This window comes from Procambarus clarkii, chromosome 39 (assembly GCF_040958095.1).
Source record: "Procambarus clarkii isolate CNS0578487 chromosome 39, FALCON_Pclarkii_2.0, whole genome shotgun sequence".
Lineage (NCBI taxonomy): Eukaryota > Metazoa > Arthropoda > Malacostraca > Decapoda > Cambaridae > Procambarus > Procambarus clarkii.
In genome coordinates, this window is record NC_091188.1 from 17630101 (window position 1) to 17654757 (window position 24657).

At 42.5% G+C, this 24657-nt stretch overlaps 2 protein-coding genes across 2 annotated transcripts in view; both read left to right on the plus strand.

The window, feature by feature from the left end:
- LOC138372578 (uncharacterized) overlaps positions 1-24657 on the plus strand; it is a 323726-nt gene that overhangs the window by 218130 nt on the left and 80939 nt on the right. The gene's annotated exons all lie outside the window — the stretch shown is intronic.
- Positions 20695-24657, plus strand: part of LOC138372576 (trichohyalin-like) — a 6860-nt gene continuing 2897 nt past the window's right edge. The window contains exons 1-2 of the mRNA XM_069338057.1: positions 20695-20708; positions 21042-23118. Of these exons, the coding sequence (XP_069194158.1) occupies positions 20695-20708; positions 21042-23118 (2091 nt within the window). The remainder of the gene's footprint in view (positions 20709-21041; positions 23119-24657) is intronic.

Sequence of the window (24657 nt, forward strand, 5' to 3'; positions counted from 1 at the left end):
TGCATACCGTAAATTTGGCAGCTTCAGGTGCATGGGGCTACGTGGTCCAGGGCAGGAGCTGGTTTAGCCGGGGTCACTGGAGGAGAAAGAGAGAGATAGAGAGAGACAGAAAGAAATTATTATAATAAGACACGTAACGCAGATAGATAGAGTAAGAAAGAGAGAGAGAGAAAGAGAGAGAGAGAGAGAGAGAGAGAGAGAGAGAGAGAGAGAGAGAGAGAGAGAGAGAGAGAGAGAGAAAAGGAAGGAAGTAATTATCAGGGGAAAGCGTTAAGCAAATGCGACTATATAGCAAGTGGAAGGGATTGGAATACGGATTTGGGATGGGACGGGAGAAAGGAATGGTGCACAACCACTTGGACGGTCGAGGATATAACGCCGACATGCATGAAGCGAGATCGTTGCTCTACCATCTAACCCAAGTGGCTGTACAAAGAGAGGTAGAGAGAGGGAGAGTGAGAATAGTATATATATTTTAACGATCTACTTAATCTCATTCCTGAAGCTCAAACCTATACGGATGACGTACGGAAAGGAAGAAATGTCAACCGCTGCAAGACTCATCAATCACCAACTATCAACCATTTCTACTTATGGTAGGAGATTTGCAGGTCACATTTGTTCCTGAGAAAATACAAGCGATTGTGTTAACGAAACTGCACATAGCAAATCGGACAGGGGTGTAAATAGATGGCCAAACTCTAGACTTCACAGATGAAATTGACATTTTGGGAATGAACGTCGACTCTTTAATGAACGAGTCGAGAGCCACTTGCTTAACCTACCTAAAAAGGCAGCCAGGAAACTTACAGCCCTCCGGTGCATCTCACACCTTTTTGACAGCTGTAGGCTACAGGCAGGAGGAGGTTATCTTGAGGTTATCTTGAGACGATTTCGGGGCTTTAGTGTCCCCGCGGCCCGGTCCTAGACCAGGCCTCCACCCCCAGGAAGCAGCCCGTGACAGCTGACTAACACCCAGGTACCTATTTACTGCTAGGTAACAGGGGCATAGGGTGAAAGAAATTCTGCCCATTGTTTCTCGCCGGCGCCTGGGATCGAACCCAGGACCATAGGATCACAAGTCCAGCGTGCTGTCCGCTCGGCCGACCGGCTCAGGAGGAGACAACGGGAGGCCCGTTCTCACTCATCTAGAGTGTGCACCCCTTTCCTGGATCGCCTGCCCCTTACCATTCATTAAACTGTTTTACAAAGTTGAGAAACGGGAAAGAAGGCCCGCCCAGCCTCTTGACCATGTTTGGTGGAAACGGTCTGAACATCAGAGCCTGCAACACCGTCGTGACGGTCATGGTCTTACTTTTTTGGACTATGTTAACATCCTGTACGTTCCCCACCTGGTCCAACTTCGTGGACTACGAGTAGTTGACACCTATAGCACTACGCTCTTAACCTTCTATAGTCTCACGCTGGAAGTGCCTTTCTCAAGAACATCACTATATATCAGCGATCATTCATTCGTAGGCTGACACGCATTTGGAACTTGTACAGGTTGATACATGGTAGATCAGCTCAACTGATAACTTGAAGGCTCTGACACACAGTTGGCTACGGCCTCAACCTGTTCCTTATGTGATTGTTACCTAATGCTGTTAATGAATAAAGTTTATCCTAGCGATGCAAATAATAGCTCATGAAATAAATGGGTCTCTAAGAATAGGTTTCAATTGAACTGAGGTAGGATTACAGCTCTTGCTCGCAGTTTCACCACGTTCCTTATATGATAGTTCCTTTATGACAGTTTTTTTGTGATATTTAGTTTCAGAGTGCATACTCATGAAATAAATGTCTCTATGAGCAGGCTTCAGATTAGCTGAGGTAGGATAACAGATCTGGCTTGAAGTTTCACTAGGTACGTCATTTGATATCCGTTGTAACCCCTATACTTAGTTTAGGGCTCATACCGTAAATTTTATACGGTACCGAGAGAGAGAGAGAGAGAGAGAGAGAGAGAGAGAGAGAGAGAGAGAGAGAGAGAGAGAGAGAGAGAGAGAGAGAGAGAGAGAGAGACAGACAGACAGAGAGAGACAGACAGACAGACAATGAGAATGAGAAGGGCTAGAAACTGTGTTTATGGCGCCCCTGAATATTTAGGCAAAACATTATGGGTAATAATATTTCAAATTTAAATTGATTCATCAAAAGTACTGTTACCAAGCAGTGTCTAGGAAACCAAAACAATGGACAGCAAAAATCTGGGGAAAATATTTTCAGATTAAATTCTAAAAATGTTGCATAACTGTTTGAAGTATAGCCAACAGTACAAAAATATGCATTAATAATTATGAGGTGAAATCCTTCAATAATCTGGTAAAGGGAGAAATATCTGGTGGTTGATATCATACCGAACCTCACCCCTGACACCTACATCAAAAGGATATCATTAGCGGGATATGAATGGTTGGCCAACTTTAGAACTGCCTTTAGAAACTTGTGTAAGGAGTCATTCATAACCTTGTGTAATACATGTCAGACCAATGCTGGAGTATGTGGCTCCATCATTGTTAAAGAGGTTAAGGAAAATTTAAAGGTTAGCACCTAATCTAGTCCCGGAGCAGCGAGATGTCAGTTACATGGAAAGGATACTGGAACTAAACCTCATATCGGCAATAACTCATTAAGAGTTAGTGTCGAGGTATATGATATGTGGTGTACGATATGAGACACTAACTTATTAGGAGTTAGTGCCGATTACATGATTATCACCCTATAAATTTCTCAGAAGAATTAACCAAGTAAATAATGGCAAACTATTTAGCACAAGATTCAGAAGAACATGGAAACACAGGAGAAATCGTTGTGCACAATTGAGACTCAGAAACATTAGAATTTTTCTTTGGTGTCAGACTAGCTTGCAACTGGAATGCGCTAGGATGTGATGTGGTGGAGGCAGATTCCACACTGTTTTAAATGTAGATATGATAGAGACCAATAAGCTCAGGAACCTGTACACCGATTGGTTAGTGGATGAGAGGCGGGATGAAATAGCTGAAACTCAATTCCCTGCTAGCAGAACTGGTGGGTAAATTGAGGTGATTACTGAATGCCTTCCCTGACATCTTATATCCTCTGCCCAGCACCCAATATCCTTTGTCATATCACCCTCCATCCTAAACCTAGCGCCGTCTATCATCTGTCCGGTAACTCTCTAAGATCTGTCGAAACTCTTCCTATTCTCTGTCAAAGCACACGCTGTGCCCTACCCTATCAACCTCTGGCGGTTGCCCTAATACTCTCCATTCTATGTTCTAACACTCTTTATCATCGGTCCTATCTCACTCTACCCACATTTATGTGGGAGCCGCAGCACCCTCATTTATGTACCCCAGCATTCTCTATTCCTTATCAAACACCCTCTATTCTCTGCTCTAATACCCTTCTCTATACTAGTACACTCTATCCTCTGCCCAGCACACTCTATGCTCTGCCCAGCACACTATCGTCTGTTGATAGCACGGCTTATCTTATTGCCTAGATTTATTTATCTATCTACGGGCTTAGCACTCTATTTACTGGCTTAGCACACACTATATTCTACCAGAGAACACTCACTCCTTTGCCCTAGCACCCACTCTCCTCTTCCCCAGCACCCTGTGATATTGGTCTAGCACATTCCATCCTCTGTCCTAAAACCATTATCTTCTTCTCGAAACATTCTCAATGCTCTGCTTGCACCAGCTATCCTCTACCCTGAAAACCTTTCTGAACAGTCATAGCACCTTCCATACTCTCTCAGAACACCGTCGTTCGTCGGCGTTCTCTCTATTCTCTCCACTTCTCTATGCTCTGTCCTAGCACTGAATCATCTGTCATAGCAACTTCTATCTATCCCCCACGTGTCCTCTGGTTTCTGCTCTTGTACACCCTATCCTCTACCCAATCCTCCTCTATTATCTGGGCTGGATTTCCCCTATTAGCAATCAGACCAAATCACCGGAACCCACTTCCAGAAGAGCGTGCTCGATGCAGATAAATTAATGGTATAATATGATTCGGGCCACACGTTGCCAGCCTTGTTAGTGTGTCCGACTGCTGGTCGACACCCCAGGCGCTCTGGGAGGGGGCACAAGAAATGTTCTTTCGTTTATTAGGAGAATTTGTTGGGCCCAGTAGTGCCTGGTGGAATGGGGAGGAGTCTCGAGAATAGGATGGTGGGTAGCGTTTTATTGGTCTTTATTGAAGTGGACCTTATTGAGAGGCTCAGTAGCGCTATTTTAGGGTGATGTGAAGCGGTTTCTTTAATCTTATTTAGGGGCTGAGTAAGTGTTTATTGACATTTTCTAATCAGCTGGATAGGGAAGGATTAATGTGGATTCATTTCGGTACTTGGTAATTGCTTTGTGGAATTTATTGTGATTATTTGGTAACATTGTTCTGGTAATAAAATAAAGAGATGTGCCAGATCTTAGAGCTAAAAGACTGAAAGATTATTCACTGAGAGAGAAACGTCTTAATAAATATTAATTTAATAACGAGAATTTTAAGTACATAATTGGTTAATTTAAAAAAGAGCTGAAAGATAAAGGAAAGTGCAGACTGGTTATACGTTAATAGATAACATTCCTTAATGTATTGAATACCTTTCTCAAATGAAGAAAACCATGATAAACTTTATCACATTATAAAGGATTTCTTCATAATGTGATGATATATATATATATATATATATATATATATATATATATATATATATATATATATATATATATATATATATATATATATATATATATATATATATAAATATATATATGTCGTACCTAGTAGCCAGAACTCACTTCTGAGCCTACTATGCATGGCCCGATTTGCCTAATAAGCCAAGTTTTCATGAATTAATTGCTTTTCGACTACCTAACCTACCTAACCTAACCTAACCTAACTTTTTCAGCTACCTAACCTAACCTAACCTATAAAGATAGGTTAGGTTAGGTTAGGTAGGGTTGGTTAGGTTCGGTCATATATCTACGTTAATTTAAGTTCAATAAAAAAAATTGACCTCATACATAGAGAAAAGGGTTGTTTTATCATTTCATAAGAAAAAAATTATAGTAAATATATTAATTCAGGAAAACTTGGCTTATTAGGCAAATCGGGCCTTGAATAGTAGGCTGAGAAGTGAGTTCTGGCTACTAGGTACGACATATATATATATATATATATATATATATATATATATATATATATATATATATATATATATATATATATATGCACGGGCAGGACCAATACGGCAGCCATGGTCTCATCTGTCGTAAGACACAGGGAAAGATTGCCAGACATGAAGCAGTCAATGACATCATCAAGAGAAGTTTGGCTTCAGCTGGGTGCCCAGCACAAAGGGAACCTCAGTTGTGCAGAGCTGACAACAGCCAAAAACGCCCAGATGGAGTCACCCTGCAGCCGTGGAGGGAAGGTAAACAGGTCGTGTGGGACTACACGTGTGCATCCACATTCGCTGATACCTATCTACCTTACAGCGCAGCTGAGGGAGGCGGGGCGGCCACCTTCAGGGAGACCCAGAAAACTAACAAGTACAGGGACCTAGAACGTTGTTACAGGTTCGTGCCAATAGGCTCTGGGACTCTGGGCGCCTGGGGTAAATGTGCACTTAAGTTCCTGAAGGAACTGGGCGAGGAACTCATTGGGAAGACTAGAGACCCAAGAGCGGCCAGTTTTATGTTCCAGCGCCTCAGTGTCGCTGTTCAGAGGGGAAATGCGTGTTGTATCTTGGGTACGCACCCGACCCCCGAGGAACTGGACGAGGTCTTCGAACACTGATTGGTATATTGTTATATTGTTATATAAGTCTGTGTTTTCTGTAAACTGTAACATTGCAATAAAATCAAATAAAAACAAAAAAAAAACAAAAATAAGAGGGGTGGTAGGAGAGGAAAAGATTAAAGTATTCAGTGAGAATCCACAAGGTCTTCTCTGAACACTATTTATTTTCTTCTTCGAGGATATGGGTCCCTTTAATTAAACCAGTGGTGGTACCCCTATATATATATATATATATATATATATATATATATATATATATATATATATATATATATATATATATATATATATATATATATTGACCAGACCACACACTAGAAGTTGAAGGGACGACGACGTTTCGGTCCGTCCTGGACCATTCTCAAGTCGATTGTGATAAGGAGGTAGGGACAGGCAATAAATAGGCAAGAGAGAGCAGCTGAAGAGGAAAGTAAGGTGTAGGGGATAGTAGTAATAATGAGAACTGCAGAAGGCATATTGGCCCATACGAGGCAGCTCCTATTATAACCACCGAAGGAGATAGTAATAGGATTAAGAAGAGGATAGCAAGGGAGCGTAGGAGAAGACAATGAACAGAAAAAGGGAGAAGAGAGAAAGAAAAGGAAAGAGAAAGAAAGATAAATGGAAGGGGTAAGCTTATGTTAAGTCACGTTTGTTAGAAAGATTAGAGCATTTGAGTATATACTGTGACAGGGAAGAGTCCACAGCAACAAAGCCAGGACTCAAGTTCATGTTGGGTACATTGTGTATAAGAGCCGATTCTACAAGACGGCGTCTGTGTAGAGTAGAGGCAGGAAAGATTATTTTGGAGGAAGACCAATCAATGGGATGATTAGAATCCCTCACATGGCAGAAGAGAGCATTGTTAGTGTCTGCAGACTTAACACTTCTCTTGTGTTCTTTAAGTCTGTCATTCAGTGTACGGCCAGTTTCGCCAAAGTATTGGAGAGGACAAGATGAACAGGAAATAGAGTAGACACCAGCAGCATTAGAAGCAGGAGGAGCAGTGTGAACTAGATTGCTACGAAGTGTGTTAGTTTGTCGAAAGGCGAGTTTAATGTCAAGAGGACGAAAGGTATTGGTAAAAGTTTTGAGTTCAGATATGAAGGGAAGGCATAGTACAATGCTACTAGTGTTGGAAGCAGGTTTAGGATGAAAGAAATTTCGTTTAGCTTGAGAGTAGGCACAGTTGATGAAATGCAAAGGATAACCAAGGCGAGAGAATGATTTGTAGATAAAGGCAATTTCAGAATCAAGAAACTGAGGGTCGCATAAGGCGTAGAGCGCGGAGGAAGAGAGAGACGAGGACACATTTCTTAACAGAAGGAGGATGGTAGGAAAAGAAGTGAATGTACATGCCCCTATGCATGGGTTTACGGTAGACAGAGAAAGAGAACCCAGACACAGAGCTGTGAACATGAACATCAAGAAAAGGAAGGAGGGAATTAGATTCCCACTCAACTTTGAAATGGATAGAAGGAGCAAGATTGTTAAGAGAGGCGAGGAAAGGCTGGAAAAGATCAAGGTCATGAGGCCATAAAGCAAAAATGTCATCAACATAGCGAAGCCAGAGAGAGGGACGAGTATCAATAGAAGGAAGAAGAACAGTTTCGAAGTATTCCATGTAGAAATTAGCAAGAACAGGGGAGAGAGGGGAACCCATAGCGACACCGAAAGTTTGAGTGTAATATTTACCGTTGAAAGAGAAAGAGTTAGATTCAACACAGAGTATAATGAGATCGAGGAAAACGTCAGTGGGAAGTGGGAGAGGAAGGAGGCCCTCTGACGCCTTCTGTCTGAGGAAAGAGAGAACGTCATCGAGCGGAACATTAGTGAACAGAGAGTCGACATCAAGACTAAGCATCTTACAAGAGGGTTGCAGGCGCAGTCTTTCTATGAAGTCCTGAGAGTGACGAAGGTGGGCAGGGGAAAAAGTGCCAAGGTAAGGTGTCAGGGTTTTAGCGAGCCAGGAGGCAAGAGGATAGCTGACAGAGCCACGTAAAGAAATGATAGGACGAAGAGGAACACCAGGTTTATGAGTCTTAGGACGACCATAGAAATAAGGAAGAGAAGGGCAGATGACACGGAAACGTTTAATGAGATCAAAGTCAGGAGGGCAAAGACTAGAGAGCTGTCTTAGTTTGCGGTTAAAGGTAGTTTTGAGGCGATCCAAAGGGTTAGAAGTCAGAGGAGCATAAGTGCGAGAGTCAGAGAGCAAGACATCTGCTTTTTGGAGGTAGTCCTCACGGTCAAGAACAACCACCGAATTGCTTTTGTCGGAAGGAAGGATAAGAATAGAGTTGTTAGATTTCAGGGAGGCAAGGGCAAGCTGGAAGCGACGAGGAAGGTGGTGATTTTTAGAAAACAAGCTGTCAAGAACGGGGATAAGGGCCCCTCTAAAGGCAGACAGATCCGAAAGAGTACTAGAGTTAGAATTGACAAACCTGTCAAAGGAACTAATGAGATCAATGCCACAGCGTGGGCCAGGGGAAGTAGCAAAAGACAGACCAAGACCAAGAAGTTCTTACTGGTGCTTAGAAAGAGAGTAGGACGAAAGGTTGGTAACACAGTCAGAGAGAGAGTATTTGGCCCAAGGACTGTTGGAGATCAGGCGTTGAAGTTTGTTGTGTAGTGTGGAGGAGTGGTGGGAAGAGGAGACGTGAGCAGTGTCAAATGCAATTGGAAAAATGATATTGCATAGATCACTGGGAAGAGAAGAGGACAGAAAGCGTTGCTGTTGACGAACAGCAAGAAAAGCCTCGTCAACTTGCAAGGAGGTGGCATGAATAAGTTCTTGAAGAAGAAGACGGGCATGTTCAGGGAAAGGAGATCCCGAAGTGTTGAACTGGAGAAAGTGAGATAAAGAAAGAGGGAGAACTTGCTCAGCAAGACAGTCTTTAAGAAACCTGAGCTAGTTCTTTCGACGCTTGGCGGCAAGAAGGGAAGATTCAAAGGCGCGAAAAGGCCGTTTGAAGGAAGGTAGAGCATCGAAGAAATTAAACAGAGTAAGACGCGGACGTGTGGTATCCATATGCAGGCGATGAGTCACAATAACGTGGTTGAAGTATGTTGACCAGACCACACACTAGAAGTTGAAGGGACGACGACGTTTCGGTCCGTCCTGGACCATTCTCAAGTCGATTGTGATAAAGAGGTAGGGACAGGCAATAAATAGGCAAGAGAGAGCTGAGGAGGAAAGTAAGGTGTAGGGGATAGTAGTAATAATGAGAACTGCAGAAGGCCTATTGGCCAATACGAGGCAGCTCCTATTATAACCACCGAAGGAGATAGTAATAGGAATAAGAAGAGGATAGCAAGGGAGCGTAGGAGAAGACAATGAACAGAAAAAGGGAGAAGAGAGAAAGAAAAGGAAAGAGAAAAAAAGATAAATGGAAGGGGTAAGCTTATGTTAAGTCACGTTTGTTAGAAAGATTAGAGCATTTGAGTATATACTGTGACAGGGAAGAGTCCACAGCAACAAAGCCAGGACTCAAGTTCATGTTGGTTACATTGTGTATAAGAGCCGATTCTACAAGACGGCGTCTGTGTAGAGTAGAGGCAGGAAAGATTATTATGGAGGAAGACCAATCAATGGGATGATTGTCTGCAGTCACTAATAATGCTCTCTTCTGCCATGTGAGGGATTCTAATCATCCCATAGATTGGTCTTCCTCCAAAATAATGTTTCCTGACTCTACTCTACACAGACGCCGTCTTGTAGAATCGGCTCTTATACACAATGTACCCAACATGAACTTGAGTCCTGGCTTTGTTGCTGTGGACTCTTCCCTGTCACAGTATATACTCAAATGCTCTAATCTTTCTAACAAACGTGACTTAACATAAGCTTACCCCTTCCATTTATCTTTCTTTCTCTTTCCTTTTCTTTCTCTCTTCTCCCTTTTTCTGTTCATTGTCTTCTCCTACGCTCCCTTGCTATCCTCTTCTTATTCCTATTACTATCTCCTTCGGTGGTTATAATAGGAGCTGCCTCGTATGAGCCAATAGGCCTTCTGCAGTTCTCATTATTACTACTATCCCCTACACCTGACTTTCCTCCTCAGCTCTCTCTTGCCTATTTATTGCCTGTCCCTACCTCCTTATCACAATCGACTTGAGAATGGTCCAGGACGGACCGAAACGTCGTCGTCCCTTCAACTTCTAGTGTGTGGTCTGGTCAACATACTTCAGCAACGTTATTGTGACTCATCGCCTGTATATATATATATATATATATATATATATATATATATATATATATATATATATATATATATATATATATATATTTCATGAAAATTTGGCTTATTAGGCAAATCGGGCCTTGCATAGTAGGCTGAGAAGTGCGTTCTGGCTACTAGGTACGACATATATATATATATATATATATATATATATATATATATATATATATATATATATATATATATATATATATATATATATATATATATATATTTATATATATATATTATTAAATATGACCGAAAAAGTAAGATTAATAATTCTAACACGAATTTTCTCAATCTTTCGTACATTACGCTTCACTGTTGGAGGTAAATCAAAAATCACTTCTCCAAAATTCATTTTTATTTCTAGTCTGACGCGACACGGGCGCGTTTCGTAAAACTTATTACATTTTCAAAGACTTCACAAATACACAAATACACAACTGATTAGAACGTATCTCTGATTTTATATCTACTTTTGAGTGAGGTGGGAGGGATGATGTGGCATTAACACAAGACAGAACAAGAGGGGATATTAATAGGGTATTAAAAGTATCAACACAAGACAGAACAGAAAGAAGTGTTTGTAGAAAGCCTATTGGTCCATATTTCTTGATGCTTCTATATTGGAGCGGAGTCTTGAGGTGGGTAGAATATAGTTGTGCAATAATTGGCTGTTGATTGCTGGTGTTGACTTCTTGATGTGTAGTGCCTCGCAAACGTCAAGCCGCCTGCTATCGCTGTATCTATCGATGATTTCTGTGTTGTTTACTAGGATTTCTCTGGCGATGGTTTGGTTATGGGAAGAGATTATATGTTCCTTAATGGAGCCCTGTTGCTTATGCATCGTTAAACGCCTAGAAAGAGATGTTGTTGTCTTGCCTATATACTGGGTTTTTTGGAGCTTACAGTCCCCAAGTGGGCATTTGAAGGCATAGACGACATTAGTCTCTTTTAAAGCGTTCTGTTTTGTGTCTGGAGAGTTTCTCATGAGTAGGCTGGCCGTTTTTCTGGTTTTATAGTAAATCGTCAGTTGTATCCTCTGATTTTTGTCTGTAGGGATAACGTTTCTATTAACAATATCTTTCAGGACCCTTTCCTCCGTTTTATGAGCTGTGGAAAAGAAGTTCCTGTAAAATAGTCTAATAGGGGGTATAGGTGTTGTGTTAGTTGTCTCTTCAGAGGTTGCATGGCTTTTCACTTTCCTTCTTATGATGTCTTCGATGAAACCATTGGAGAAGCCGTTATTGACTAGGACCTGCCTTACCCTACAGAGTTCTTCGTCGACTTGCTTCCATTCTGAGCTGTGGCTGAGAGCACGGTCGACGTATGCGTTAACAACACTCCTCTTGTACCTGTCAGGGCAGTCGCTGTTGGCATTTAGGCACATTCCTATGTTTGTTTCCTTAGTGTAGACTGCAGTGTGGAAACCTCCGCCCTTTTCCATGACTGTTACATCTAGAAAAGGCAGCTTCCCATCCTTTTCCGTCTCGTAAGTGAAACGCAGCACGGAACTCTGCTCAAATGCCTCCTTCAGCTCCTGCAGATGTCTGACATCAGGTACCTGTGTAAAAATGTCGTCAACATACCTGCAGTATATGGCCGGTTTCAAGTTCATGTCGACTAAGACTTTTTGCTCGATGGTACCCATGTAGAAGTTTGCAAACAGGACACCTAGGGGAGAACCCATGGCGACCCCATCTACTCCAACATCTACTGTTGGATTTACCTCCAACAGTGAAGCGTAATGTACGAAAGATTGAGAAAATTCGTGTTAGAATTATTAATCTTACTTTTTCGGTCATATTTAATAATATATGTCTACAGGAAAGACTGCTACCAAAATTTATATATATATATATATTAGTATATTTTGGTAGCAGTCTTTCCTGTAGACATATATTATTAAATATGACCGAAAAAGTAAGATTAATAATTCTAACACGAATTTTCTCGATCTTTCTTACGTTTCTTTTCACTGTTGATGGTAATTCAAAGATCAATTCTCCAAAATTCATTTTTATTTCTAGTCTAGAAATAAAAATGAATTTTAGAGAATTGATCTTTGAATTACCATCAACAGTGAAAAGAAACGTAAGAAAGATCGAGAAAATTCGTGTTAGAATTATTAATCTTACTTTTTTCGTCATATTTAATAATATATATATATATATATATATATATATATATATATATATATATATATATATATATATATATATATATATATATATATATATATATGCAAACAAGCCTGAATGGTCCCCAGGACTATATGCGAATGAAAACTCACACCCCAGAAGTGACTCGAACCCATACTCCCAGAAGCAACTCAACTGGTAACTACAGGGCGCCTTAATCCGCTTGACCATCACGGCCGTCAAAAGGAAGTGATAGCCGAGGCTATTTGAGCCACTTCCCCGACGGCAACTCGGATGGTAATCTTGGGCATAGCATTTCACCAAATCACCTCATTCTTTGGGGCACACGTGAGGAACACAAATGCAAACAAGCCTGAATGGTCCCCAGGACTATATGCGAATGAAAACTCACACCCCAGAAGTGACTCGAACCCATACTCCCAGAAGCAAACTTCTGGGAGTATGGGTTTGCTTCTGGGAGTGTTTGCTTCTGGGAGTATGGGTTCGAGTCACTTCTGGGGTGTGAGTTTTCATTCATATATATATATATATATATATATATATATATATATATATATATATAGAGGGAGGGAGGGAACGGGAGTGGGGGTAGGTGGGGATGACGAGGGGACCGGGGAATGGAGAATGATGTGAAGGACAGGGGGGATAGGGGATTGGAATTACTACAGCCGAATTGAAAACGAAGGTAAGCAAATTGATCGATACTGTGAATGCCAAGAAATCCGGACTCCACCTGCCAAAAGTTGTTGGGGGAATACAAACCTGGGTATGCCTATGGAAATGTCAAGACCCACAAGCCTGGAAACCCACTTCGGCCAATCATCAGCCAGATACCCACACCCACATACAGACTGGCGAAGCGACTCAACGGGTTGCTGACTCCTTATGTACCCTGTGCTTTCAGCTAGAAGTCTCCCAAAGAATTTGTCGACTTACTGCCGCAGAGCACGGGCCACGGGGGATGAGAGCCTCGTTGGATGTGGAGTCACTATTTATTAACGTACCTGAAGATGAGACAATCGGGATGATAGCAGACAGAGTGTATCGTGACCCGGCTTGCACTCCTCTTGACATGCCAGAAAGCATACTGACGAAACTACTCCAAGCCTGCACTAAAGAGGCACCCTTCTTGAGCCCAGATAGGCACATGTATAAGCAAGTTGATGGGATCGCCATGGGTTCTCTCCTAGGTGTCGTGTTTGCGAACTTCTACATGGGCACCTTCGAGCAGAGGGTCTTAGTTGACATGGACTTGAAACCCTCCATATACTGCAGGTATGTTGACGACATTTTTACACAGGAACCTGATGCCAGATGTCTGCAGCAGCTGAAGGAAGCATTTGAGCAGAATTCTGTGTTGACTTTCACGTACGAGATGGAAAACAATGGGAAGCTGCAATTTCTGGATATAACAGTCACGGAAAGGAGCGGAGGCTTCCATACTGCAGTCTACACCAAAGAAACAAACATAGGAATATGTGCCCCAATGCCAATAGTGACTGCCCAGACAGGTACAAGAGGAGTGTTGTCAACGCTTACGTCGACCGTGCTCTAAGCAGCTGCTCAGGATTGAAAGAAGTCGATGAAGAACTCTATAGGGTAAGGCAAGTCCTAGTCAACAACGGCTTCTCTAACGGTTTTGTTGAAGACATCATAAAAAGAAAGATAAAACGCCATGCAACTTCTGAAGAGTCAACCAACACAACACTTGTACCCCCAATTAGACTATTTTACAGGAACTTCTTTTCGATGGCTCATAAAACGAAGGAAAGGGTCCTGAAAGATATTCTTGATAGGAACGTCATCCCTACAGACAAAAATCAGAAAATACAATTGATAATTTATTATAAATCCAAAAAAACGGAGAATCTACTCATAAAAAGCTCCCCAGACACCAAGCAGAACGCTTTGAAGGACCCCAACGTCGTCTATGCCTTTAAATGCCCACTTGGGGACTGTAAGCTCCAAAGAACTCAGTGTATAGGCAAGACAATAACGTCTCTTTCTAGGCGACTAACAATGCATAAGCAAAAGAGAGCCATCAAGGAACACATAATATCTTGTAACAACCAGACCATCACCAGAGAAATCTTAACAAACAACACAGAAATCACCAATAGGTACGGCGATAGCAGGCGGCTTGACATCAGCGAGGCACTACACATCAAAACGTCAACACCAGCAATCAACAGCCAATAAATGCACAACAATATTCTACCTACTTCAAGATCCAGAATCAATATGGAAGCAGCAAGACGAAGTATTGGCTAATGAGCCTTCTGCAGTTACTTCCATTCATATGTTCACTTATCCAATTTATACCCATTGTTTCGTGTTCTGTTTTATGTTTGTCACCTCACCCAAAACTTTTGTACCATATCACCTCATCCAATAAAGTATAAGTACGAAGAACTTGTGTGTAAATTAAGTCTCTGAAGATGTAATACGAATTACGAAACGCGTTCACGCGTCAGACAATTAAAAAATGAATTTCGGAGAATAGTCATTTTTATTACCACCGACAGTGAAGAAAAACATAAGAAATATTGAGAATATTCGTGTTAGAATTATTAATCTTACCTTTTCGGTTATATTCAACAACATATATGTATGTATATATATATATATATATATATATATATATATATATATATGTCGTACCAAGTAGCGAGAACGCACTTCTCAGCCTACTATGCAATGCCCGATTTGCCTAATAAGCCAAGTTTTCATGAATTAATTGTTTTTCGACTACCTAACCTACCTAACATAATCTAACCTAACTTTTTCGGCCACCTAACCTAACCTAACCTATTAAGATAGGTTAGGAAGGGTAGGTTAGGTTTGGTCATATATCTACGTTAATTTTAACTCCAATAAAAAAAAATTGAACTGATACATAATGAAATGGGTAGCTCTATCATTTCATAAGAAAAAAATAGAAAAAATATATTAATTCTTGAAAACTTGGCTTATTAGGCAAATCGGGCCTTGCATAGTAGGCTGAGAAGTGCGTTCTGGCTACTAGGTACGACATATATATATATATAATATATATATATATATATATATATATATATATATATATATGATTTATTTAAAATAATGTTTTACACCATGTTCATTTAAAACATTAAAATCTTTTCAGGCATTATATGACGAGCTTTTACTATAAAACGCTTTGAGGCGTCTGCCAGCATATACAAAAATACAAAAATATTGAAATAGGCACGAATTATTCTCTCATCAAAAAAAAAAAATTATTCATCACTCCGCTCATAGCAATAAAACTATAGTTCTTGGTTACTATAAATAAAGGTGTAGCCTGAAGCTACAATTTTAGTCTGTGTGCCTGTGAGTAGGAAATAATGATAATAGTAATAAAAATAATAATACTAATAACAGTAATAATAATAATTTCACATTTTTTTGAACTTAAAATACTGAATCGTGGTACTTCTGTTGAAACCCTTTCCTAAAGTGCGCAGTTTTTCCTTGCCAACTTCGAAGGAAACCCTAACGAGGGTTCCTTAAAATAATTAAGTATACCCATTCTAACTGTGATAAGCGAAGAAAACAAGTGGTATTTTATGGTAATATATTCATCTATAAGAGAAAATTTCTGACTGTTCAGGATAGGAGGACAGACGCTCGCGGCAAGCTTCATTAAACTTTCCAGAATTAATGGTGATTTTAACGGATGGGACATATTGGTCTCTGAGGTCAGCCAAATTCCTCACTGAAGGGGGTGGGGGAACGGCCCCAGTGCCTCTCATAAACGATGTCTGTGAATGTAAAATGTTCAGCTTCGAGTACATAAACTTTATCATTTATTCAATAGATGATTGATGTTATTTTGAGGGTAACATTTGGCCACAGTGATGGGGGAAGGGAGGTGTGTGTGGTGTGGAGAGGGAGGTGTGTGTGGTGTGGAGAGGGAGGTGTGTGTGTTGTGGAGAGGGAGGTGTGTGTGGTGTGTGAGAGGGAGGTGTGTGTGGTGTGGAGAGGGAGGTGTGTGTGGTGTGTGAGAGCGAGGTGTGTGTGGTGTGTGAGAGGGAGGTGTGTTTGGTGTGGAGAGGGAGGTGTGTGTGGTGTGGAGAGGGAGGTGTGTGTGGTGTGGAGAGGGAGGTGTGTGGGTGTGGAGAGGGAGGTGTGTGGTGTGGAGACGGAGGTAGTATGTGGTGTGGAGAGGGAGGTGGTGTGGAGTGATGTGGAGTGGGAGGGAAGGGAAGCGAATTATAATGGGAAAGCGCCAATCCATTGCACTATATAGCACTGGGAAGAGTTCAGGATACGGATATGGGATTGGACGGGGTTAAGGAATGGTGCCCAACCATTTGCGCAATTTTTAGTAGGAGTTCCATGAAAAATATAACTAAGAGACAAAATTAGGCAAAGATATGATGGATTTAATTATTATCAAATTGCAAAGAAGTGCTTATTTTAACAAATATATAAATAGGTATGCATACACATACATACACACACACACACACACACACACACACCCACACACACACACACACACACACACACACACACACACACACACACACACACACACACACACACACACACATGATCGCTGGTAGGTGAGTGAACAGCGCACGGGACTCGTAATCCTGTGGCCCCGGGTTCGATACCCAGCGCAGGCGAGAAACAAGGGCAGAGTTTCTTTCACCCTGATGCGCTTGGTACCTAGCAGTAAATAGGAACCTGGGAGTTAGACAGTTGTTACGGGCTGCTTCCTGTGTGTGTTTGTTTAAGGAAAAAATTAGTAGTTAGTTACTAATACAACTAGGTGAATACACACACACACACACACACACACACACACACACACACACACACTCTTCCCCCCCCAATCCTTTCCCTCTCACTCTCCCCTCTACCCTCCCCCTAAAAGCCCTTCCTCCTCCACCAGTCTCACTATACCAGATCCTCCCAGCTCCAGCTCACCCCAAATACCATAGTTCCCCCCCCCCCCACCCCGAGGAGAAGCAGAAGAGAGTCAGTTTCAAGGTAATGCTCAAACATAGATGGGTTCACAAGCAAGGCAAGTGAACTAAGAGAAAGAGCACAAGAAGTGAACCCAGATGTAATCGGACTCACTGAAACAAAACTCTCTGGAATCATAACGAATGCCATGTTTCCCCAGGAGTACACAGTAATAGGGAAAGAGAGGGAAGGTAGGGGAGGAGACGAAGTGGCCCAACTCATGAGAAAGGAATGGAGTTTTAAGGAGATAGCTATCCCGGGCTATGAGGGTTTCAGAGACTACAAAGCAAGCACCATGACAATGGGAGGACCAAGAATAGTAGTAGCAGTAATATACAACCCTCCACCAAATGACAGAAGACCGAGTCAAGAGTATGAAAACAACAACATGGCAGTTAGCACTATAATTGAGAGGGCAGCCTCTGCTGCCTGTAGAAATATATAGAACCTGCTTATCATGGGGGACTTCAATCACGAAAGGATTGACTGGGAGAACAAGGAACCGCATGGAGGCGAGGATACGTGGAGAGCCAATTTATTGGAGGTGGAGACTAGAAACTTTTTAACCCAGCATGTCAGAGAACCAACAAGGATGAGAGGAAATGACGAACCAGCGAGACTCGACCTGGTCTTCACTCTGAACGACTCTGCCAGAAGAGAAATCGGTTTTGAGGCCCCAGTAGGAATGAGCGACCACAGTGTACTGGTGTTTGAGTACATGATTGAAGAAGGGTTATTGAACTCGAGGATGGATACCGAAACCAAAAGGTTAGCATACCGAAAGGGAAACTATGAGGAGATAAGAAAATTCCTGACAGATATAGCATGGGAAACAGAGCTCAGGGAAAAGACGGCCCAAGTCATGATGTACTACATCACGCAGAAGTGTAAGGACGCAGCAAACAAGTTTGTCCCAGTCCAAAAGGAAAACAGTGAAATGAAGATGAGAAACACATGGTTTAATCAGAGATGTAGGCTAGCTAAGCAGCAAAGTAAAAGAGGCATGGAGAAACTATAGGAATAACAGGGCACTTGAGAGCAGAGAAAGACACCAGAACGCCAGGAATGAATATGTCAGGATGAGAAGAGAGGCAGAAAGACGAAACGAAAATGACATCGCAAGCAAGGCAAAGACTCAGCCTAAATTGCTGCATAGCCACATTAGGAGAAAAACAACAGTAAAGGAACAGGTTATGAAGTTAGGGATAGTGGCAGAAGGATTCACTACAAACGGCAAGGAAGTGGTTGAAGAACTGAATAAGAAATTCCAGGAGGTCTTCACCTTAGAGCAAGGAGAAATTCCAGAGATAAGAGAGGGAATAGTTAACCAGGAACCACTGGAAGAGTTTGAGATTACCAGCGGGGAAGTAAGGAAGTGTTTACTTGAGCTGGATATGACAAAGGCTATAACCCCAGATGGAATCTGCCGTTGGATAGTAAAGGAAGGAGCCGAAGAACTATGCCTGCCACTCTCCACAGTGTATAACAAATCACTGGCAACAGGGGAACTGCCAGAAATTTGGAAAGCAGCTAATGTAGTCCCGATATACAAGAAAGGGGATAGACAGGATGCACTGAACTACAGGCCAGTGTCCCTAAGCTGCATACCGTGCAAGCTGATGGAGAAGATTGTGCGATAAAAGCTAGTGGAACATCTGGAGCGAAAGAACTTTGTAACACAGCATAAACATGGGTTCAGGGATGGCAAGTCCTGCCTCACAAGGTTACTTGAATTCTACGACCAGGCATCAAAAATCAGGCAAGAGAAGGGTGGGCAGACTGCATATTTTTGGATTGTCAGAAAGCCTTTGATACAGTACCACACAAGAGGCTAGTGAAAAAGCTGGAGTGGAAGGGAAGGACTCCGGTGGATGGAGGAGTACCTAAGCAACAGGAGACAACGAGTCAGTGTGAGGGGTGAGGTCTCAGATTGGCGAGACGTTACAAGTGGAGTCCCGCAGGGGTCAGTCCTTGGACCAATACTGTTTCTGATATATGTAAATGATCTCCCAGAGGGTATAGACTCGTTTCTCTCAATATTTGCTGATGATGCAAAAATTATGAGGAGGATTGAAACAGAGGATGATAGTAGGAGGCTACAAGATGACCTAGACAGACTGAGTGAATGGTCCAACATATGACTGTTGAAGTTCAACCCGAGTAAATGCAAAGTAATGAAACTAGGCAGTGGAAACAGGAGGCTAGACACAGGACACCGAATAGGAGATGAAGTACTTAATGAAACGAACAGAGAGAAAGATCAAAGAGTTGATATCACACCAAACTTGTCTCCTGAAGCTCACATAAAAAGAATATTATCTGCGGCATATGCGAGGCTGGCTGACCTTAGAACTGCGTTCAGGAAGCTGTGTAAGGAATCATTCAGAATCTTGTACACCACATATGTAAGACCAATTCTGGAGTATGCGGCCCCAGCATGGAGCCCGTACCTTGTCAAGAACAAGACGAAGCTAGAAAAAGTCCAAAGGTATGCACTAGACTAGTCCCAGAACTAAGAGGCATGAGTTACGAGGAAAGACTGCGGGAAGTGCACCTTACGACACTGGAAGACATGATCACAACCTACAAAATCCTCAGGGGAACTAACCGGGTAAACAAGGATAAACTATTCAACACTGGTGGGACGCGAACAAGGGGACGCAGCTAGAAACTGAGTACCCACATGAGCCACAGAGACGTTAGAAGGAACTTTTTCAATGTCAGAGTAGTTAACGGAAGGAATGCACTAGGAAGTGATGTGGTGGAGGCTGACTCCATACACAGTTTCAAATGTAGATATGATAGAGCCCAGTAGGCTCAGGAATCTGTACATAAATTGATTGACAGTTGAGAGGCGGGACCAAAGAGCCAGAGCTCATCCTCCGCAAGCACAATTAGGTGAGTGCAATTAGGTGAGTACACACACACACACACACACACACACACACACACACACACACACAATATTAAATATTATTTGTAAATATGATTAAACAAGTGTGGGAATCCATAAATTGAGCTAAGATTGTTTAAGATTGGAGTTTGGAACCGATTAAGGACTCTGAGAGCAGAACTGACGTAGAAGAGAAAGGCAAATTATTATTATTAAGTTATTTAAATGTTATGTGCAGGTTATCTGAAGAACAAGAAGAATACGGGTCAGAGAGATTAGAAATAATAAATTTAGTGCAAGCATAAGAGGAAGTGAGAGACAGAGCTAGAGACCATGCAGAAGAGGGTGTGAGAGACAGAACTAGAGAACATGCAGAAGAGGGAGTGAGAGACAGAGCTAGAGAACATGCAGAAGAGGGAGTGAGAGACAGAGCTAGTGAACATGCAGAAGAGGGAGTGAGAGACAGAGCTAGAGAACATGCAGAAGAGGGAGTGAGAGACAGAGCTAGAGAACATACAGAAGAGAGAGTGAGAGACAGAGCTAGAGAACATGCAGAAGAGGGAGTGAGAGACAGAGCTAGAGAACAAGCAGAAGAGAGAGAGAGACAGAGCTAGAGAACATGGAGAAGAGGGTGTGAGAGATAGAGCTAGAGAACATGCAGAAGAGGGAGTGAGAGACAGAGCTAGAGAACATGCAGAAGAGGGAGTGAGAGACAGAGCTAGTGAACATGCAGAAGAGGGAGTGAGAGACAGAACTAGTGAACATGCAGAAGAGGGAGTGAGAGACAGAGCTAGTGAACATGCAGAAGAGGGAGTGAGAGACAGAGCTAGTGAACATGCAGAAGAGGGAGTGAGAGACAGAGCTAGAGAACATGCAGAAGAGGGAGTGAGAGACAGAGCTAGAGAACAAGCAGAAGAGAGAGAGAGACAGAGCTAGAGAACATGCAGAAGAGGGTGTGAGAGATAGAGCTAGAGAACATGCAGAAGAGGGAGTGAGAGACAGAGCTAGAGAACATGCAGAAGAGGGAGTGAGAGACAGAGCTAGAGAACATGCAGAAGAGGGAGTGAGAGACAGAGCTAGAGAACAAGCAGAAGAGAGAGTGAGAGACAGAGCTAGAGAACATGCAGAAGAGGGAGTGAGAGACAGAGCTAGAGAACAAGCAGAAGAGAGAGTGAGAGACAGAGCTAGAGAACATGCAGAAGAGGGAGTGAGAGACAGAGCTAGAGAACAAGCAGAAGAGAGAGTGAGAGACAGAGCTAGAGAACATGCAGAAGAGGGAGTGAGAGACAGAGCTAGAGAACAAGCAGAAAAGAGAGTGAGAGACAGAGCTAGAGAACATGCAGAAGAGGGAGTGAGAGACAGAGCTAGAGAACAAGCAGAAGAGGGAGTGAGAGACAGAGCTAGTGAACAAGCAGAAGAGGGAGTGAGAGACAGAGCTAGTGAACAAGCAGAAGAGGGAGTGAGAGACAGAGCTAGAGAACAAGCAGAAGAGGGTGTGAGAGACAGAGCTAGAGAACAAGCAGAAGAGGGAGTGAGAGACAGAGCTAGAGAACATGCAGAAGAGGCTGTGAGAGACAGAGCTAGAGAACATACAGAAGAGGGAGTGAGAGACAGAGCTAGAGAACATGCAGAAGAGGGAGTGAGAGACAGAGCTAGAGAACATGCAGAAGAGAGAGTGAGAGACAGAGCTAGAGAACATGCAGAAGAGGGAGTGAGAGACAGAGCTAGTGAACATGCAGAAGAGGGAGTGAGAGACAGAGCTAGAGAACATGCAGAAGAGGGAGTGAGAGACAGAGCTAGTGAACAAGCAGAAGAGGGAGTGAGAGACAGAGCTAGAGAACATGCAGAAGAGGGAGTGAGAGACAGAGCTAGAGAACATACAGAAGAGGGAGTGAGAGACAGAGCTAAAGAACAAGCAGAAGAGGGAGTGAGAGACAGAGCTAGAGAACAAGCAGAAGAGGGAGTGAGAGACAGAGCTAGAGAACATACAGAAGAGGGAGTGAGAGACAGAGCTAGAGAACATACAGAAGAGGGAGTGAGAGACAGAGCTAGAGAACAAGCAGAAGAGGGAGTGAGAGACAGAGCTAGAGAACATGCAGAAGAGGGAGTGAGAGACAGAGGTAGAGAACATGCAGAAGAGGGAGTGAGATACAGAGCTAGAGAACATGCAGAAGAGAGAGTGAGAGACAGAGGTAGAGAACATGCAGAAGAGGGAGTGAGAGACAGAGCTAGAGAACATGCAGAAGAGGGTGTGAGAGACAGAGCTAGAGAACATGCAGAAGAGGGTGTGAGAGACAGAGCTAGAGAACATGCAGAACAGGCTGTGAGAGACAGAGCTAGAGAACATGCAGAAGAGGGTGTGAGAGACAGAGCTAGAGAACATGCAGAAGAGGGTGTGAGAGACAGAGCTAGAGAACATGCAGAAGAGGGTGTGAGAGACAGAGCTAGAGAACAAGCAGAAGAGGGAGTGAGAGACAGAGCTAGAGAACAAGCAGAAGAGGGAGTGAGAGACAGAGCTAGAGAACATACAGAAGAGGGAGTGAGAGACAGAGCTAGAGAACATACAGAAGAGGGAGTGAGAGACAGAGCTAGAGAACAAGCAGAAGAGGGAGTGAGAGACAGAGCTAGAGAACATGCAGAAGAGGGAGTGAGAGACAGAGGTAGAGAACATGCAGAAGAGGGAGTGAGATACAGAGCTAGAGAACATGCAGAAGAGAGAGTGAGAGACAGAGGTAGAGAACATGCAGAAGAGGGAGTGAGAGACAGAGCTAGAGAACATGCAGAAGAGGGTGTGAGAGACAGAGCTAGAGAACATGCAGAAGAGGGTGTGAGAGACAGAGCTAGAGAACATGCAGAACAGGCTGTGAGAGACAGAGCTAGAGAACATGCAGAAGAGGGTGTGAGAGACAGAGCTAGAGAACATGCAGAAGAGGGTGTGAGAGACAGAGCTAGAGAACATGCAGAAGAGGGTGTGAGAGACAGAGCTAGAGAACAAGCAGAAGAGGGAGTGAGAGACAGAGCTAGAGAACAAGCAGAAGAGGGAGTGAGAGACAGAGCTAGTGTGCTGGCTATAATAGGGTGGGTTAGATTTATTCCGTATAGAAGCAGGTATCAGATTGTTCTCAACCAGTGATGTAATAGTTGCTTATGCATAACAAGTTCTAAAAAGTGGACTCATATTAACGCAAATAATGTACACACACCCAAGTGCTCATATACGTACATGCGTACATGAAAACGGTTTACATATTATTCACAACTGATGACGTTCGAACGTTTCTCGCACAGTGTTTCGCTGACGACCTCTGTTCGAATCGCAACTATTTAAACAGCCCGTCCTCGCATACAAAGATCCTAAGTTCATTAATCCAGCTGCCAAACCCTCCTGTTTATTAATGAAAAGCGCTTTACACATGACTCACAACTGATGACGTCCGAACACTTCCGGAACAAGTGCCACGCTCACGCCCTCTGTTCGAACCACAATTATGTAAATATTTCACCCACGTACTTCAAATACAAATAATAGCCAACAGAACCTAAACACCTAACCTAACCTACCCCTAACTATACATAGATTTTTTATGTATTATAATAAAATCAATTTATATATGAGAACAAACCATTTTTAATACACATAATGTTAACACTGATGAATGCGTCTGGGGAGGACGGCCGCTGCTTTAACCACCCTAGAGTGAGGACGGATTGCAGCAAATGCTTCACCCATGCACTTAGAAAGCCAATAATCGCCAGCAGAATCTAAATACCTAACATAATCTATCCTACCCCTAACAATACATGTAACTATAGCATATCATAATATTAATTTATGAGAAGAAACTTATTTCTACTTCACAGAATGTTGAAATAAATGAATAAGTCCTGGGGGTGGGTCGGCTCTTTAACGAGCTTGGCCTGAGGACAGTTTGTGTCTGAAAAGTTGTTCTTTCATATACAGGGGGTTATGTAGCCGGATTAACTAGCATTTGGCCTTTTTTTGGTGGGGACGGGCTGCTTAGTGCTTAGCAGGGAGGAGGTTATTGAACAATCGTAAAGATCTTAATGAGCCATTGGCTTGCATATTCAATAAATCAATAAAGTCTAGCATGAATACCAGAGTCATTTTGGGGTAGGTAATGTGGTTCTGATTTTTATGGAGTTAAGCAACATGCGTCGAACTATGTCCCAATTCGAACTATACGCCAATTTAAGGAAATTTTCTTGAATCGGTGCGTTTCGTTTAAGCGATTCGTTTAAATCTTACAAAAAAACAGATTAATATACGATTCACAACCTGGTTCTACTAAGGGCCTCTCATTTTTTTTCACATTTGCATTAATTAAAATCCAGAAAATTTGAGGTAGTTGATAGTGGAAAGGTTTGTAACTTTGTGTACTTTAACTTTAGCAAAGTATCCGATGTAGTAAGTCGGAAAAGTAGGTTAGAAAGCTGGGAGTTCATTGTATTGACGTAGCGAGGGGTGGGGGGTGGGGGGGGGGGTGCAATTTTAAGTTGGATTACGGCATGGTCGTTTCGGAGGTAACAAATTGTTAGGATAATTACTGTCACATCATAATTT